Source organism: Argiope bruennichi, chromosome 10 (genome assembly GCF_947563725.1).
Source record: "Argiope bruennichi chromosome 10, qqArgBrue1.1, whole genome shotgun sequence".
Classification (NCBI taxonomy): Eukaryota; Metazoa; Arthropoda; class Arachnida; order Araneae; family Araneidae; genus Argiope; species Argiope bruennichi.
The window spans coordinates 71,857,715-71,878,762 of NC_079160.1; the positions used below are offsets into that span (position 1 = coordinate 71,857,715).

The following is a 21,048-nucleotide window of genomic DNA, read 5'->3' on the forward strand; positions in this document are numbered from 1 at the left end:
TATAACCCAAGACACTTCAATATGTACCAAAGGATCACTAACTGGAAGAAAATGGTTACAGAATGCAGAAAATTTTGGCAAGTTACACTATTCAATACTATCTTTAAAATCATTAACAACAACAACCTCTTGATAGAGATTTTCTAAACACAAAATTTCACATGCACTTTCGTTTAATGAGAACCAACTATATATTGATGAGAATATAATATATATTTATTTTCTACATAATTAAAATTTCTGTAATTTAGAAAATGAAAGATTAAGAATTTCATATTTAATTTGAATACACTAAATCCTGTATTAGACATTAAGTAAAATATAAATTTATATAGGCTGTTATTAAAGAGCTGAAGAATTTCACTTTGCATTTCTCACGATTTATAGAATTTGGGAATTGAGTATAATTTGTAGTAATCAATATGTAAAAATAAATAAATAAATAAATTGATTATGAAAAACTTGGTGGCATTACAAAGGAATGTGGAAATGAGTTTTATAACATTTTCAATATATGTATGGAAGTTTTCAAACCTGAGGCATTGAGATCTGATGCTGGGTACTTTGAACTGATTGTTGCAAATTGTGTAGATTATAACCCATAACCATATTGGGAGGAGTTGTAACTGGAGTCCTAGAGGAGGAATTATGACTGGGTCTCATGATACCACTCATTAAATTAGATGACAAAGATGTTCCACTAGATGAATTACTACTTCGTTGCCCAATCAGAGGGGGAGGACCGCCATGAGCACTTTGACTACACATCTACAAATGATAAAACAATTAAGAAAAAAATTAACTTCATTATCCATGTTAGGCAAGCACAGAAACTATATGCCATTTACATGCTAAAAAAAGTTACTGATCTATTTGCATATACCAAAAAGTTTAATAAGCAATCAAATTAAATGAATATCCCTGATGAGTTAATTTACTTGTTAAACATTTCATTTAAACTGTCATTGCAAAATATGATATGAAAAATTTAGAAAGAAAATTTTAAAAGGTATATGCTTTTTTTATACAATAAAAATTGTTTAATGTTATATTTTTTTTAACAAATTTCTTCCATTCATTAGTAGATTAAAGAAGTTCATTTGAAAATACAAAACTGTTAATTGGTAAAATCTATATCAAACTGCTGAAAGAAGAGCAAAATAAAATGTAAATTTATTTAAAGTTTTATAAAAAATATATATATATTCACACAAAAATAACAAATACCATCAATACAAAACATATAATTGTTCAATGTTATTCCTAATGACAGAAATCATAAAAAGAATACTAAAAAATTAAGTACAACATAGCTGAAAATCTTTAGGTGAAATAATGTTCCTATTCATAACAAGAAATAAAAAGTCTGCATTCCTAATGGAAGTTTTTAATTCAACATAGCTGAAAATCTTTGGATGAAGTAAAGTTCATATTCATAACAAGTTATAAGAATTAAAAATTAACATTTCCTCTTTTTTTAACAGAACATGAAAAATTTCAAGTCGTACAGGGCAGCAAAGAATACATTTGCACAATTGTATTAAGAAATTTAAATTTCTTTATATGTTCCTAATTATTTGTGAAGTTTTTTTTTTTAATTTTGTGCTTATTCAATGGAAGAATTTCCATTTATGGAATATAGCTCCAGTTGTTATGGAAAGATTTTTTTTTTTTTTTTGTTAATTAAGTATATTATTTTTAAATTTTTACTTGTACCAACATCTCCTAAATTTTAATAGCATATTCCATTTGTTATATAAATCAAATTTGCATAATTTCTTCTTTTATTGGTAATTCTTGAAAGGCTTTAATGGTAATATTGTCAAAGCTATCCTCATAATAGGCAGGTGAGTTTTTCAATTAGACATATACATTTTTCAGCTGGCTAAATTACATTTTTACTAAAAAAAACCTTCATCAACATAATATATTTTTTCAATAAGTATATAATATTGTCTAATTTATATTTGCTTTATTGATAAATTTAAAAGATTAATACAGCCCAAAATTATAAAACCACCGATGACTACAATCAATTAAATTTAAAATGTTGATAATGTTTTTCAGAAAATATCATGTTTAAAAGAGCTATATCATTTGCTCTTAATAGCTGTCCATACACTACATGTAATTAAAAAATTTCTACATTTTTTTTTGTTTTGTTCTTAAAATTTTACTGGACAAATTACCTCAAATTAATATGATTTGAGGTTTAGTACAATGTCAATAATAATAATAACCTAATAACTGTATAATACATGTCAACAACATGTATTGTGTAACTATAAATATCTGTACTTAATGTCATTATATTTGATAATGCTCAATGAAGTTCCTGGCAATTCACAACATTTCTTATATTCCCTGCCATAATGGTTGACTATGGATTGATTCATGGTTGATTTCTTATATTCCCTGCCATAATGGTTGACTATGGATTGATTCATGGTTGATTTCATGAATTTATACTTTGATAATATTTCCCCTTTCCTTTGAACTTCTCTCCTAGAAGGAGAGGGGAAAAATTCTTTCCTCCTTCAACAGAATTGCAGTTAAAAATCTTTAAATTTGTGAGGAAAAAATTAATTAAAAATTAATGATAAAAGATATTTGGATACCTCTTTTTTTAAAATTAGGAAAAAATGTTTGAAAATGGAAATAGAATTTAGATGTAGGAAGTTTAGTTTTAATTCCTTGCCAAGAAAACTTGCAGCTTTTTTTTTTTAACTTTTTAAAAATTAGTAAAATGACATTAAATGTTTAATACAAAAATTATTATAACATTTCTTTACTTCCAATGGTGCATTCAGTATTTTTTTCTATGACAAAAAGGAATGATAGTAAGGGTAAAAATGTAAACATTTTCCCATATAGGCTAGATAGGAGCACTCAGCTTTGTTACGAAACTTCAGGAAATTGTGGGTGATTGCTTGCTTAGTATAGCAATGCAACTAATAATGCCAAAAGGGCACTATTTCTAAAAAATATTTGGTGCGATTTTGGCAAAATTTATGAACTATTTTTAAGCATTACACCAGCAACACAAAATAAAATGTTAAATTAAAAAAAAAAATTCTGCATTACATTTTGAAACTTTGGCTAGGATATGAACTGAGTTACCATTATTATTAATTATGCACCAAATGTTATAGCTGTAACTGCAAAAAATTTGCTTGGTCAATATAGGTACTATTTTTTTTTAATGAGTTAAATGATATCTTTTATTCTTCATACATACATTAAGATGCGAGTCTAATTTTCAGCAGATTAATTTTTTGTTGAATCCGCGATCAGTAAATGATTTAACTCCAACCAAGGAGCAGAAATTCAAGGGGAAAGTAAGCATATCTCAATTCAGGATAAAAATATTTTTAAGAGCATGGATAAATTGAAATTATATAATTTCAATGTGTGTGAATATTATATATATATATATATATATATATATATATATATATATATATATATATATATATATATATATATATATATATATATATATATTGTACTCACACATGCAATTGTGAATGAGGGGGCAAGAAATTGTGTATTAGTGTTCTACAGGACAGATCATTTGACTTACCCAATTTAGTATCACTTTTACTTTAAAAGGTTAAGTCTCGGAACAATTTTAAAAAAAATTTTTTCTTTACTGCTTATACAACTAAGAAAAATTTTAGAATGGCAATTCCAGAAAATATTATTGCACAAGACTGATTTTTACATCAATATAAAATTTAAAATGCCCTTTTAATTATACAAATTTAGTTGTTCCACATATTCTATATAAATTTCTGGAATTTTTGTAAAAATATTTTTTACATAATCTTCAACAATAATTTTCCTTTTTTGTAATCAAACTCATGGTTTTTTTTTTTTTTTTGTCTTATCTGGTATTTAATTTTGTTCCATTATTGAATATTAATAAAGAAGGATTCTGCTTATTATCAGCACAAGTTACATAAAAAAAATTAGAAAAAGAAATTATACTACAACAAAAGGCAAAGTGCAGTTACTCAGATACTTAAGTTTTCAATGGCACTATGATATAGAAATCAACACTATTAAGATGATTACTCAATAAGCATAACAGGTGTGGGGCTAATCAAATAACAAGTTTTAAAATTCAATGCTTAAAAATACTTTGTTCAAAAAACAAAAGGAAAACATGCAACTATTCTTGGGAAACTAGCTGGTCACTAAAGACGGTTATATTATATATTAATAAAGAGGGTGAAAGATTCAAACCAATAATATGAACTTACAGTAAATTTAAATTTATTTCTACACTTTTTTTTGGTATTATAAATTATATTTAAACACATGTACAGTTTATTTTATACAAGTGTTAATCTTATAAGCGAGTATTTATGAGGAATTTAAAGGCAAATAATGTAAATGACATGATATTATGTTACACAACGTCATTAAGGGATAATGAAAGAAATACTACAGTAAAAACTGAAATTATGGCATTTTATAAAAAAAATTTAAATATAAATAAATCAAAGAAGAAACAAAATTAAATTACCTATTCATTAACATTTCTCATAAAATTTTAATTTTATATTAATATTTTGATTAAGTTATGCTTGCTAGTTTTTCAATAAATGAAATATCCACATTTCATCCAAAGAGACTATTATAATTAAAATTTCATTCATTTTCAGATTTTTATTTATTTTTTCTGAACTGATCAAAGTAATTACAAAGTAATTTCATGCACCTTTATAGAAATACTTAATGAGTTGAAAACTAGCAAAGTTTTCACATAGAAAGTATCACACAGTGAAGCAAAATTCACTGTAATTAAGATTTTCATTAAATATATAAATATTAATTGTCTTACAAAGCAAACTATCTGCTTTCTTCTCTTTATAAAGGATTTTATTTTAATTATTAATTAGAAGATATTGACAAATTACCTAAAATAAAATTATATATAATATGTGCTAATATTCATTTTCAAAAATATCTAATAGAATGCTTTATAGCACTAGTAGCATTTAATACATTTCATCACAGTTAGTTTGTACCGAAATTTAATAAATAATCCTATACCCATCTGAATTTTACAAAGATTTGACAATGGCCTTTTCTTTCTTTTCTTTTTTTTTTTTTCTTTTTTTTTTATGGTTAAAATTTCCACTTTTCAAAATGCTGTAATATATGGGTTCCATAACTGACATGTTTGAATAAATGCATTATAAAAATAAATAATAATAAAGCATTACTAAAATTATGTGAAAACTATGTCAGGTGTTTCAAGAGCCGTTTTGCAAAATCAAAATAATAATTTGCTTAAATAAGAGGTGCTATAATATAACAAAAAATATATTAAAATTAAGTGACCAAAATGGGTTTTTTTTCCATTTACATACAATTATTAAAAAAATTAATTAAAAATAAACTCTGGCCTCGTAATAACAAATAACTGCAACAACTTACCAATGGTGAAGACATCATAGAAGTCTGATGTGACAACTGTTGCCCAAGCATCTTATTTTGGGGCTGTGGTATTTGACCAGTCCTTACTAATGGGGGTGGAGGAGCAGTATTAGAAGCACTTCTACTACCTGTAGGAACAATTTTATTTGCTACAGCAGCAGCCGCTTGATTAAGTATATTCTCTTTTATCATCTGGCTTTGCTGAAGTTTCTTCAGAAGTACAAGCTTCATTTCCTCACTTCTCAATTCACCACGGAACTGTTTATACTGCCTCATTTTCTCCTTCAACTCTTTGGGATCCCAATGTTTCTCAGGTGGCAGAGGGGGCATTTCAGAGTCCGAATTTTTTGCATCACTGTCATACCCATTCAGATGGCCATTGAGACGAGGCCGCTCTTCATCAGAGAGAACAATAACATCTGGCGAGGAACAACTACTGGCACTATTATGGTGCGTTTCTGTTGTTGTATGCAGTCTTTTCCGCGGAAGCATACGGACATGATGAGAGGATTTGCTCCGCTTGTGTTCTGATGTCCTTTCAGGATTGCCAAATTCTGAGGTATTTGATGTTGAGGCTGGCTGGGCTAAAGTTGAGCTTATCGAACTGAGGGGTTTCCTCTCTGAGGTAGGAGGTGCACGCCATTTCGTACTTAGATCCATAGTTTCATCCAGACTATATGAAGAAGGATACACTTTTTCTCTAGTTTCATAGCTAGTTGGTTTTGTTTTTCTGAAAGATTTATAGATACATTTTACAAAAGAGTAAAAATGCTGAAAAAAATGATAGACTCAAGAAATAAAAATTAGCTTGTATTTGTAAAACTGCATTTAAATAAATACTCTACAACAAAAATACAAAAGCCCATTTTGTAAAATTGTAAAAATCAAAAACTATTAAATGTATTTACTAAAAGAAATTAAATTTAAATATTAAAAAAAAATGGATTAAGTAAGTGTTTTAAATAATGATTCCTGCCATTTATTTATCTTAAATAAACTCAATGAGAAAAAATTATTCCATTATTCATCACTTTTGTCTAAAAAACAGTGCTTTCGATAGACAAAAGTAAAATATTTAACTGAATAAATATGACATCCAGAAGACAGAAATAATGGATGTACAATACACAAATTTACAAAACAGAGCAATTGTAAAATATTATTGCAAGATTTCTATTAGTAATAATAATTTAAACTTAATTTTAAAAAAATTGAGATGATATTTATTATTTTTAGTAATTATCAAATAATAATTGCTTTTACTACAAATGTTTACAATATTTACTTCTCATTAATTCTACAAGTATTGTACATAATTTTGATTCAATCATTTAAAAATATAAATATCTACTCATTTTAAAAACCTTGATTATCCTTTTAAAAGCATATTTTTTCCCACTTTTATTAAATGATTATATAATACCAACTATCAATTAATAATATAATATAATATGTTATAATTTATTTTCAAAAAATATGAAATAACCACTCAGTTTATATAGCTCATAGATAATGAAAAGCATTTTAAAATTGCAGGCAATTGAAAATGAAACAAAATGTTTGCAAACTAATATTCAGAATTATATCATTCTGAAATTAGAATGCAAACATGGACCCTTCATTAAAATATCTTTACATTCATAGAAATATTGCAAATTATTCAAACTAATTTAGGGTAAAATAAATTATTTTTATAACTAAAATTATGTTATTTCTAACTATACAAATATCTAAATGAATTCATTTTAAAATAAATTGTAAGAATGCAATCTGAATTGTTCATTTCAAGATTTTGGGCAAAGACTATTTCTTTAAAATATACAGTGGTGGCCAAAATTGTGGACACTTTTGAAAATGTTTATGTTTTCTGACTTTGTATGCTTATATAAAATGTAACCTTTCACAAAATGCAAAATATTATACATCATTTTAAAGAGAATTTAATGCTGATTTTAATACAAAAAACAAAATTCAAATATTTACAAAACAAAAATAATTGAGCGACAATAATTATCAAGATACAAGATGCTGATGACTGCAGTGAGTTATCAGTATTTAGTAGAGTAGCCTTTATTTTTTATTACAGCTTCAGACTGATGTTTTATTGAGCTGATGAGAGATTTAAGCTCTTCCTTCATTATTGCATGATGCCAGGAAACAATTATAGTCTCAATTAATTCTTTTTTATTTGATGAATGCTTCATATGTATAAGAGTTTTAAACAGTGCCATAAGTTCTCAATAATTTTGAGGTCAAGAGTGTTTCCTGGCCATGATAATGATTCAACGCTCTTTGTACTAAATCACGCTTTCGATATTTTTGCTGTGTGGCAAGGAGCTGAATCCTGCTGAAAAATAAATGATGTGTCGATAACATGAAGGAGACCAATACCGTCTGTTGACATGCATGATCAAATCATAACACTAACTGAGTTCTTCATAGTTGCCTGAATGAAGTCAGAATGTAGCTCTTCACCTATTCTATGCCTTACATATTTTCACCATCATTATCAATTAACAATATCTTTGTTTCATCTCTCCGTATAACTTGTGACCACTGATCATCTGTCCAATTAATGTGTTTCCTTTATCCACTGTAATCTTTTTATAAGCTGCTGTAAATTGAGATAAAGATTTTTTCGTTAAATTCTACATCTTAGTCCAACATCTAATGATCTTCTCCTGATTGTTCTTGAACTGACATAAATGCTAGCATCATTCAATTGACTTCTGATGGCATTCTTCTATCTTGGAGACATTGTTTTTTTATTCTTTTGTGGTCAGAAGATGTGGTGTACCTCTTTCAGTCATTTCCTGCTTTATTTTTTTATTGAAGTTGTCTCTTGATATCATAAATAAAACTTTCGAACTCCAGATGTAATCATTGAACCCCCCACTTGTCTTGTAATTTCAGCGTAGGAAAGACCACATTCATGTAACACAATAATCTTAGTTCTCTTTCTAGGTATCAAAATATATTATTTTATTTGATGTCATTGCTTCTCGACTAAATATTAGAAATATTTACAAAAATCCCAACTATATATTAAAAAGTTTACAACTTCCAATTTGATTACATAAATAAAAAAGCCCTCCTTCAATGAAAAAAGTACAATAATGACTTGTTCCAACTTTAAACATGATGTCAGCTTCTGCTAGCAGTTATTAACATTTGACTGGTTCTCAGAACAAGCATTCATTACTGAGTTTGTTATTCAGATTAAAGTAAGAATAACTTTTTTTTTATTGCAAATATTTGAATTTTACTTTTTGAATTGAAATCAGCATTAAATTCTCTTTAAAAAAATATGTAAGAGTTTGCATTTTGTGAAATGTAACATTTTCTATATGCATGCAAAATTAAAAAACATAACAATATTCAAGTGTCCAAAATTTTAGTCACCACTGTATACTAAAAATACATTTAAAATTATCTTTCAACACAATTATATCACTTATAATAAACAACTCAATTATTAAAAAACTTTCAAATCCATTAAAAAATAGAAATTAAATTACTTTAAAGATAAATCAGCAGCTTCTTCAAATTCCATAGCATTAAAAGCACGGGAGTGTCCTTCCGGTGGAAGGACAGATCGAAACACAGCTTTTCTGAAGAATAAAGAAATAAACAATTAATGAAACTATAATAAAACAATGAACATCAAATAATTGTTGCAATAAGATACAAAAAATGCATTTATTTAACTACAGAAAATGCTCCAATTTTTTTTAAAGGAAAATTGAATTTTATAAAAAGAACTATTTTACATTTCAAACCTGAAAAAGTAGAATCAAACAGGAATCAAAATGCATCGTTGAAAAAGTCTTATAAAATTCTAAACACAATTTTGAATGTAGTAAAGCTAGAAATACATTTATTTTTATGAAAAATGAAGAGAGTTGTTTCTAAACCTATCCGGGTATAATATAAGACAAATTTATAAAACCATATTAAGATTGCTAAAAAAAATGTTCTTCTCTCTTTCTTTCATCCAATTATAAACTTGGTACAGAAAATAAACCATGCTAAGGCCATTAAAAGCTATGCCTCACCAATTTCAGTTTTAGCATATATAGCAGGAAAAAAAGTGAAAATCCAATGAAATAAAAGTGATACACCAAAAGGCAACAGTGCATTATCTAGAAGATCTTTTGAAAAAGCGGAAAGCAACAATAATGAAAAGTGAAAAAAAAAAAGATTTTGTACTTTAAAGACCTAAAAAATAAAAGAAAACCTAGAACACTGAGATTAGCTCTTCCTATGGCTTCCTTCACAGAATTGGCTCAATAGTGAGGGTGAATTTGACATAAAGAAAAAGCATTGAAAACTGGTTCTTATAACTTACTTAATCCAATTCTTCTCCTATCTTTCCTTTCATTTTTATTTGTGTTTGATATTCAAATCATAATTCTCACGAATGTATTGGGCATATTCCAAATTTATTTAATAACTGCATTTTTTTTTAGAACTTTTCAGCAAAGATATTGACAGGAAAATTAAAAATAATCGAATTCGAGTACTTCATCACATTCTTTGCACATTAGTATCCACACTTTTTACAAAATGTGAATGATAAAGATAATTCCTTTAATTACTCAAAATTATTATACTGTCTAATCTTTATGAATTCTTTTACTTACAAAATATCTGTAAATAAACATATGAAATAAAAAATATGGAATGAGAGAAGAGAAATCAAAAATCATTTGCCAGGGTACTAAGGCATATAAATTCATTCAATCAATAAAATTCATAGAGGTTGAAATGCAACTAGAAAATAAGGTTAGTTGTTGAAACAACAATGGTGATTGCCAAATTGAAACAAAAACGGAAGTTATGAAGATATTTTTAGAAATTCAAAAATGAAGCATTCATTGCTTATTTGTGTGATGACACTGCATACTATCTGACATAATCATCTAAGGCAAAAAAAGAATGTCAGAAATATGAAGACACGTTTCCCAAATCTGGACCAACCAACTTTCTTCAGCTGGAAATATACAGAGTATGTTCACAAATGAGACAGATATGGCTCTAAAATTTTTTTCTCTTAACACAAATATAAAGCAACAAGGCATATTAAGTAGTATTTTCTTTTTTGTATCAGTTTGAGAACATTATGAACTACTTCTAAGCAAGACAATGAGAGTCTATTGTAAATAATATTCATCCAAATGTAATACTAAGTATGCAGGAAAAAAATAAATTTCATCCCTGTTTTATGTTGTAAAAAAAAAAAAAAAAAAAGTCACTTTGAATATTATAATGCACAGATGCACGTGTAGCAAAATATTCAATTCTTGTAAAATAGTTAAACAAAAATTTTAAGTAAAACACTAAAAATCTAGAGCACAAAAAAATGAATAAATATATTAATTCAAATTTCAGTGTTTGGTACTTAGATACTTTAAGAAAGGCGAGTGAAATTTCTTTTCATATTTTTAAAAAAAAAACAGCTGAAACATTACTAAACATTTGGAAATGTTTTAAATCATTACTTAAGATTCTTTAAATGAACATTCAATGAAAGAAAAAAATAAACTTTACTTCAGATCATAAAAAAATGAAGTATAAATAAAATAGATGTTTTTACATTGAAACAAAGAAAAAAATATAAACAAATTAATATCAGTACAATTATGTAACTTTGTTGTTAGCTTTGTGATGGACAAAGATTTGCCCGAGTTAAAATATACTGAATTATTTATGTATTTGTTCCTAACATTCTTAATGAAAAAAAGGTTATCATTAAAATTTAAAAGATGAAAAAAAAAAGTAAGATAGAACGTAGAATATATTACGGCCAGGCCTTTTGATAGCTATGCTATAATCCAATATTATAAGAAGGTAACATATGCAAATAGGTAGGCATTCTCATTATTTCCAGATATTTTTTATTTATTGTGCCTGATAAACAGAACCATTTATCTAATTATTGATTGCAATATGACAACTGAAGTTCGACTGTTTGCTGAAATGCAAACATAGACTAGTATTATAATTCCCCAGCTATGAATATATACTAATAGTGAGTAATTTTGTATATCAAATTCTACAATAAAGCATAGAAAATGCCTTTATTAAACTGTATTTCTTTTCTATCAAATGAATGCATCCATTTTAAATTCAAAATCTGTGCAGTTTTGTTTCATACATAATGACAAAAATAAAGTATAAGTAAACAATTAAGCTTGGTTAATAACCTTCAATATAATTAATATATTAACAGGCATTATAATATAATAGATCTTAAGTCAACAATTATCAACTTTTAATGTGAACTAACAAATAAAAATTAAAATCTGAAGAATCAATCAATCAATCTCACACACAAAAGGGTTTAAAAAGTATGAAAATAATAATTAGTTCTTTTGCCATTTATTTGCAAAAAGCCAAGAGAAGGCCATAAAAGATATAAAGTAAGGAATCAACTTCAAGTTACTCATTGCCAAAAATTCTATCGCATTTAAAATTTGTTTTATTGTGTCATTTGTAATAATCTGTATGATAACAGACTATAGTTAATTCACTTTTACAAAATCAGCTATATAGATTTAAGTACAGTTTATAATAGTCAAATGGAAATCCACAAAAATGGCAAATCAGTTCCTTAGAGATTAAATGTATGATAAAGGTACAGAAACTAGAGATTAAATTTCCATACATAGAAATAATGATACCATTAAATTTATTATGAATAAAGCGGTTGTTTTTAGATTTATACTAATCATTAAAAGGTTAAAAAGCTTCAAATATTTATTACCAAATGTTAAAGCAAATGATAAAAACAATACTTCTATCATATATTATATAACAGCAATATTTGGTCATAATTGATTAGCCAGTTAGTGTGTGTGTACTGGCTATTTAACTATGACCAGATATTGCTGATATAAAACAATATCAAAGTTCATAAAATATTGGAAGATCTTTAAATCTGTGATTATATCTTACTTTTAATTACTACTTACTTTCATTTCAAAATCACAACATAAATTCTTGTTTAAATAAATGTTACAAAAATTCAATAAATTTAATTCATTAATTCTCATGCCGATTGGTAACATTTTTTTAACTTCAGTATATGTTTATAAAAAAGGCAATCAAAGTTTTCTTTTCTGATTCAGTAAAAAAAAAAAAAAAAAAAAAAAAAAAAGCAAAAAAATAAATAAATTAAAAATAATCATAAGTAATAAAAACTTAAAACTGACAATCCTATAAAAATTATTTAAAAATGTATCTGAATTTTTCTTATTTTCTTATTATTATCTACAATGATCAAAAATCATACTTTCATAGAATTGCATTTTTCAAAAAATGTTACCTGTTTTGGTTTCCATATAACCCAGCGGCAAAATATTCTGAAGGGCCAGTCCATTCTTTAGGCATTCTTACTACCTTTAAAAGAAAATGCATTTTAATAACAGAAAAAACATAACAAACATTTTTAAGTTCAAATGTATTTTCATACATTATAAAAAAGAAATTTTTTAAAAATAATGGTTTAGATATTGCTTATTTAGAAACAAAATTAATTACAAGCATCAGAAAAATATGGAACAGTATTCTTTAAGAATAAAAGAAGCAGTTAAATTTCACTAAGAACATGAAATACAAGCAAATATTTGCCAATTTCAGATCATGCACTTACAATTAAGATATTACAACCAAAATTATTCATTTAAATTCTATTTCAGATTAAACTAATATTATGAAAGAACAATTAAACAAGACTGCAAACTTATCATTTACTTTTTATAATTCTACTTAATAAACAGAAGAAATAAAAATTAAAATGTATAATCTTAATCTTAAAATTAAATTGTATAATCTTTACTTCAACAAAATATTCAATGATACTCAGTGATATTTTTTGTAGTTGTATTTAAAAAAATTATTTACTTAAATATATATGGATAAATACTTAGTGAATTAATATTGATAACCATTAAGAAATAATTTTAAATCGTTAAAAACTTTTTATTCACCACTTAAATAATAATTATTATTATTAATATTGATATTTGAACATATTAATATAAAATGTTTTTAATGAAATAATATTATTAAAAATTGCTTCATTGGTTCTTTATTTTTCTATTAAAAAAAGGGAGGAGATAACAGATTCCTTAGGGGAAAAAATCCTGTTCCTTTTACTCTGGAGTGGTTAGTTGATATATTTGTTTCAAAATAATAATAAATAAATAGCATAAAAAAAAGGCTGAAAACTTCTTCAAAAATAAATGCATTTCATATCATAACCTGGTAAAATTATGTATTGAAATTACGGCTCTTATAATGAAATTAGTGTATAATCAGAGACAATGATACACTTTTTAAAAGAATTAAATAAATTGAGTTTGCATAACCTAACTTAAATTAATTCTATAATTTCTGTATTTTAAAAGTCTTTTTTAGCACAACATGAAAAATTAATTAATTTAAATTGCTGCATTTAAAAAAATAATTTAAAATATGTTTAGTTAAACAATAAGTGCTTTCACAGAAAAGTGTTGTTTTAAATGCATTAGAAATATATAAAAAAAAGTACCTGAAAAAACATTACACACATATTGAATTGTAATTCAATATCAAATGTGCACATGAGTTAAACCCAATTAATATTTAGTAATATTTTTAAGTACATATTTATTGTTCTTTTTTTTTCCCCATTCAGAAAATGTTAATTTCCCTTTTAGAGGCTTTTATTTATTTATTTTTTAATTAGAAAATGAATGTATGAATTAGTAAATCAAGAAGGTGCTTTCAAATATTTTATTTATTTAACTTTTAAACATATTATAATTTTATGGCACATTCAGCCAGCACATTTCTTCCTTTTTTTTAAAAGTATGTTATATATATATAAAAAAAAAATACTTTCATAATGGATTTCATATACATGATGTCGGCTTTTACCTCAAAATTAAAATTGATAAAAAAAATGAATAGATATTAAATTAATGCAGTAAAATTTGTGAATTCACTAGTTGTAATTGTATCCTTTACATTCTGTTGCAATTATCTATGGACATTTTCTAATGAAATTTTATGAAAAAAGACGTGTCTTATAAGTCTACGAAATACTATAGTAACAAAGGGAAATTTTACAGCTAGTTATAATGCAAATTGATAGCAATAAAATAACCCCAAAATATTCCTGATGGCGAAAAATATCTAATATCTGAAGCAGTTCAAGGCTGTAATACTGTATGTCATCATATTCAAAGTTCAAAAAAATTCTGAAGTAAATAGCCGAGATGGAGCAAAATTAATTATTTTACTTGGTCCATTACGAAATTGTTTCATTACATTACATCTGAAAAAGTGCATACCCTATATCCTTTACGAAACTCTCTAAAACAAACAAGAAAACATAAAGCATTGAGATTATGAAATCATTGGCGTCGACCGAATCGGAATAATGAAACAACGGATTTGTCACCTACACAGAGACAAAATGTCGCAAACGGCGCAACGACTTCTAGTGAGAACAAGTTGCAAGTCAGAAAAAAGAAATAGCAATAAATAAAAAAAAAAACACCAAAACAAGGAACAATCTTGCACGCTCAATGGATGTATCACGAATCTGTGGCGAAACCAAAACGCGAATCCATGTATAAAAAAGAATCTATAAAGAAGTGATAAAACTGGATATGAACGAGATCTTGCAAACGAACACGCGTCTTGAGCGAAAAGAATTCCTCGAGAGCGGCCATCTTGCGCGATCTGGGTTCGTTTTCCCTTAGTTTTTATCTTTATCTTTTTTTTTTTTTTTTTTAGCTTCTTTCCCCTTCCCGCCAACAGCGAGGAAGAAGAAACAAAGGGCTTACGGCTATTGATCTTTGTTATCCGACCACCAATTTTAAATGCATGGTCACATGACCTGACCAAAAGGTAGGGCGGTCGCTCACGTGATCAAGTGACCCGCTCCAGCAACACGTTCTAAAAATTCACACTCTGACGACGCCGAATACAACAGCTTCTTTTCCCTCCCAATTAAAAAAATTCGAGACGGAACACTCGTTTTCTCTCTCGACCGTCTTCTTTTCTTCCTCCCCCCCCCGAAAATCGTCCCACACGCATACACAATTTCACGTTTCACCTCCCCCCATCTTTTTTGCCGCCCACGTTTTTTCTATCGATCTTCTTCCCATGCGCGGCAAGAGACGAGTTTTTAAAAAAATATATTCCTCCGGTAATCCGCGATTCACAGTTAAAAAGCAAAGCCAGAAGTGGTAGAAAATATCGATCTTTATATCGTTGTCTTTATCACCAGGCTCGAAGACGCGCGCCAGACATTTATTTTGCCACGCAGGCACGCCTCAGATGCTTCATACATGTACATTGAGCCGCAGGGGATTTTTTTTATTAATTTTATTTGATTCTTTAAGAAGTTAATAAGAACGACTCGCATTTGCATGTTGGAGGCAATAACGTAACATTTTTCGGGGGTAGGGTGTAAATAAAAACTAGTTTTTATTTCCCCTGGACTTTTTTTTCCACCGAATCATTTTACTGGTTCAGTGTTCCCAGAGTGTTGGCTTCTTTTTGGATTCACATCTCACACAGTGTCCTACATTTAGAGCTTTTCGCTATTTTAAGAACGCAATAAATAACCTTTCAAACTCGAAGAATCACTTTTTTAAAACAGTAATCAAAATGAAACATCCTCATTCTTTCACCAAATGAAATGCGTTAGAACAACACTCTTAAAAAAATTTTGCCGCTTTTCTACTTCTACGACTATTTTCATTTATAAGAATTTTCGTTTTAAAACGGTTCATTTTATATATAAAAACTCTTAAACTTATGTAATAAAAATGGATTTATCGTTCCACAGAATAAATTTATCACACTATAAGTAGAACAAAAAAAAATTATTTCACAGTATTTATAGCCAGCTACAGAGATCGCTTCATGTGAAAATCGAAATTGATAAGAAAGTATTAAAACCCTTAAGCAAAATGTGTAGGCGATTTGTATCGGCTTTTAGAAATTTAATTCTTATTCTTTGTGTACAATTTTAACTTCTGTTTGGTCAAAATCACGAAATGCTAATTTTCAATCTAATATTTAAGTTCATATGAATTGAATAAAAGTTTTAAAATTCCCTTCCAAGTTCTTAGAAATCATAAGCTGCTATTGCCTCTTTTAAAAAAAGGGAAAAAAAGAGCACACTGTTAATGAAAAGCTAAATTATTTCAAAATCATAGTATCTAAGAGTCTACATATTAAAAAGTAGTCATGACATCATCTAAAATTTTATAAAATTTGTAACATTAACAAAATTAAAATCGGGTGGAATATTGCAAGGACATTATTTTTAGAATTTGCAATGATATATATATATATAAACTTAGCGTCCGATATTTCACAAACTTTCTTTTTCCCCTTACAAATCTGAAATTAAAATATATTCAAAATGTTATAGTATCTAATATCGAGTAAAAAATTACTTTGGGAGTTCTTATAACATGAAATTCATTTATGCATTATGTTAAAAGCTATTTAATTTAATAAACCTCCCCCCCCCCCTTCTGTAATTTTTAAATTCGGTTTTCTATATTTAAGTTGCCGACTAATTCGAGCCTCGAAACAAAAGTGACGTTTAAGCTGTTCCATCTTATGCAGGTAAGCAACGGCAACCCCTTGATTCTGGTGAGAGGAGTGCCAAGCAGATCAATTAAAAAGTATTATTAGTCTAGCTGCCAAATAAATTTGTAAAATATGCAAATTTTATGAAATATAATTCCGATTTTGTCATATATAATGGGTCCGGTTTCCCTATCTGTTTCATTGCGTTCATTCAGTTATAGCAATACTTATAAGCGTTAAACATATATTTAAATATAAATGTGGACGCAACGTAGACATTAAAATAAATCATCAGCAAAAATATATGTTGAAATGCGAAAATAATCGATCAATTTATTTAAAAAGTAGGTATAAAATATGTTGCCTGGGGCAGCAAAATGTCTTAATCCTCAACTGTGTATCAATGAGTTCATAATGTCTTTTTTATTCATAACTCCCTCCCCTCAAAAATATCCCCTTTTATAATCGTAACAGAGAAAACGTCATTAGGAATTATTTCACCTCATTAAACTGCCAACTTTTAACCTGTAATATGTGAAGAATTAAGCCTTTTCAAGATAAGGGTAAAAATTCTTGACTCGTAATGTTCTACAGGTATTTCAGACAAGTAATACCTGTAGAACATTACGAATTAATTATTCAAACTGATGCAAACCCAAGAATGATAGAAATCACATTTAAAGAATAAAATCACGCGCAAAATGGAACAGTATTAACCTGAGCTCGGTCTATTTTAGTACTAAAAACAAATACATGGGACAAATTATTACTAAGGTAATTGGTTTGGGGGCAATGGGCCTTAAAAAACGAATAATTATAATTGGTCACATAGAATTTTTTTAACCTCACGCTTCTTGAAATTGATAAACTCTCATAAGCCGATACTTTATAACACCAAGATTGTTTGTTACATTATAAGAGAACCTCAAGAATCAGTTAACAGCAGAAAAGTATGAAACTAGCTGCAGTTAAAAAACTTCTCTTGAATACTTATTTTAAAATGAAAAAAAAAAAAAAAAAAACAAATAAATAATAACAGCATTTGTCAGAAATCCAGGAGCACTCATCCAATCTTCAGATCGTAATTGAGAGCAAAGTAGTTTATATGGCAACTTGCCAGGCAAGAATGATGTCTAATTTTATGTGCCACTATATCACTAACTTGAGATAATTACAACAGTATACTTTTTGTGTGTGTGGCGGGTGCCTTATCTTTTAAAGAATGTATCGGAACTACCTTTTTTTTGCACAAACAGCTGATTGTGAAGTTCTTGCGTTATCGTAAAAGAAAAAATGTTGAGACAACAAATACTTAAAATGATAATCTTTAGTTACATAACAAGAGATAAAAAAAGTCGATAATTTAAAATATTCATGTGAAATATCAATCTAATGTAAATAATTGGCCATTTTAAAGAAATCTCATAAAAAGAAACAAAGCTCACTGATACTAAAAGAAACAAATGACTGATACTAAAGAAGGAATTATAAAAAGAAATAATGCTGGTGCACTGAACAGAATGAGATGAAACTGAATGAATAATTTGAAAGCTATAAATCCTACGGATTCTTTTGAAGAATTAAGCTGTTTCAGATGCCATTTAGCACTTTAAACTATAGCCATTAAATAATTAATTAGGTACTCAAGTGACCTTAACATAGCTCGAAATTTAATTCCATACAAGAAAAATTTCGGAACCTGTCTTGACAAAATTAGCTTCTTTAAACAGCAATTGCAATATTTGCATTTTTACCAAATTGAAAGACAAGATTTTACAACAACATGCCAAAAATACGCCTTCTATTATCCATTTCTAACCAATTATAGTTTTTCCCAATCGCAATTCAAAGCTTTTCACAATACTGATGTTCAATAATGGAAACAAACGAAAAATAAAAAGAGCAATGAACTCCCAAGTTTCAAGCACAAAGAAAGTTCTTTGTAGGATAATTCACCACTTAGCAAAATGCTTAAAATGTCAAAGGAAAAATACCCAACAAAAGTTTCTACTTATTATGAAGCTAGAAAACTTTTAAAAAAATAGCGCCGTCACCACTTCACTTCAAAAGTTTTTTCTAAGTAAGATTTAAAGTTTTAAAACAGAAATTTCAAAGCATTTTATGAGTGCATAGTACCGCAATCAATTATAATATAAATCCGCTTTCATATTTCCCAAGAATCAGAAGAATAGTAGTAAATGGCATGTAAGATGGTATAAAAAGTAAGTAGACCCAAGTCAATTTCATTGGCAAAAATGCACAGGGAAGAGGTAAACGTTCCACAAATGCCTATAATTAATATTTTAGAATATTTTATTTTTATGCTAATTATTTATCTCTATTAATAATAAAAATGGATGTATGAGAGTTTGTGTGTATGTGCGTGTGTGTTTACTGGCGCTATACAGGCAAGATTATATGACTTACAGACAGCTACCAAATTTGGCGCATATATATCTTGGAAAGAATGAGAATAAAATGGAAAAAGTGGAAATGTGAAGGCTCGGAGTAGTTTTTATTTTAAATTTAAATAATTAAAAATCAAGTCTTAATTTTCAACTGTTATGCACAATTTTCCTGTATTTTTTTTTTTTTTTTAAATATTTGACTAATTTCCGACAACAGATTAAATTATTGCCCCGAAATTCAGACAGTTTTCATTGTTCGTCACATAATTAATTGCATGATTTTCTTCCATTGTTAAAAGCTAAAGAAAAATACTTCTATTTAATACCTGTACGAAACGAATAAAAAGGTGAAGTTACAATGCCGCGAAATTAAGACAACAGATGGGTCGCACTTTTATGTTTTTAATAGTGCTGTATGTCACAGAACTAGTCTCTGTTAAAAAAGTCACGTACAGAATGAAGAGGACATAGATAGGATAATTAAAATAACAGGGCAAGTCTAAAAATTTGATGGAATCCTAGACATATAAAGTATATTTAAATGATGATACGAAATTAAGTATAATCAAAAGCTCCAGCCAACCAACTGATCACTGATAAGGCGACTAACCTCAAATAAATATCTAATGTAAATTAATAGCTATTAATACATTTACTTAGCTTATCCATTGTTAGAAGGTTAGTTGTGTAATGTATTCTTTTATAGTAGGAGTATGCAATTAATTAAGAGGCAATTAATATTGTTCTTTCTTTGCATGAAACATATACATTTTAATAATTAGTATTTTATCAACAGAATTAACAAAAATTTATTCCAGATAGAAAGCGCCATTTGTTTTCGACCCAAATATGTAATCAAAAAAAAAAAAAAAGGGGGGGGGTATTTCTTTCGGTTACAATTTTCGTATCAAATTCATAAGAATTATGCTCTCTTTACAAAGAGTTATTCGGAATGTTTCTGTTTGTGTAGCTATTTTTCCTTGTTCGAAATGCCTGCCGTGGTGTATATGGTGGAAATCACACAATTTTATAAATATGAATTTGAGACTGTTAATACTTTGAAAATGTAAGAGAAAAGTCAAATAAAAAGTGTTATTACGAGGGAAAAACGTAAAAGCGGAGAAACACCGCTTATGTAAACGATGCAGTAGGACAAGTCAGTGAAAAGCAACTTTTGAAGAACGAATGCGCGCGCGTACGGACACATACACACACGTTTGGTAAAGATGTGAAACTGAAACAATCTACTCGTGAATGAACATTTATCTGAAACTCTTTAGTGTCTACGAATGAGTTAAATGATTTGAACTTCTATACGTCAGTAACAAGTTCTCGTTTTTATATCCATAGAAAAGTCAAGTGGGAAAAAAAAATTACGAATACATATAGAATACTCGCAAACATCATATTAAAAACTTTAATCTATCCTTTCAAATTGCTTAAAAACATATATAATATAATAATAAAATTTATATAGATATATTATTATTTATATAGCTCTAATATATTAAAATGTTTAAATTATATCACTAACTAAAACTGTATTTATTCTCTTCTAATCATAGATTTAAGAAAACTTCAACCACGAAAA

General features: G+C 27.5%; 1 protein-coding gene across 3 annotated transcripts in view; it reads right to left on the bottom strand.

Annotated features, from left to right (window-relative positions):
* The window catches only part of LOC129988066 (transcriptional repressor p66 alpha-like), a 64,741-nt gene that overhangs the window by 5,306 nt on the left and 38,387 nt on the right, over positions 1 to 21,048 (bottom strand). For all 3 annotated transcript variants that reach the window (XM_056096174.1, XM_056096176.1, XM_056096175.1), the window contains exons 2-5: positions 12,776 to 12,849; positions 8,967 to 9,059; positions 5,449 to 6,178; positions 535 to 768 (exon numbers count right to left, since the gene is read on the bottom strand). In XM_056096174.1, coding sequence (XP_055952149.1) covers positions 535 to 768; positions 5,449 to 6,178; positions 8,967 to 9,059; positions 12,776 to 12,840 — 1,122 coding nt within the window. In that variant the 5' untranslated portion in view covers positions 12,841 to 12,849. The remainder of the gene's footprint in view (positions 1 to 534; positions 769 to 5,448; positions 6,179 to 8,966; positions 9,060 to 12,775; positions 12,850 to 21,048) is intronic.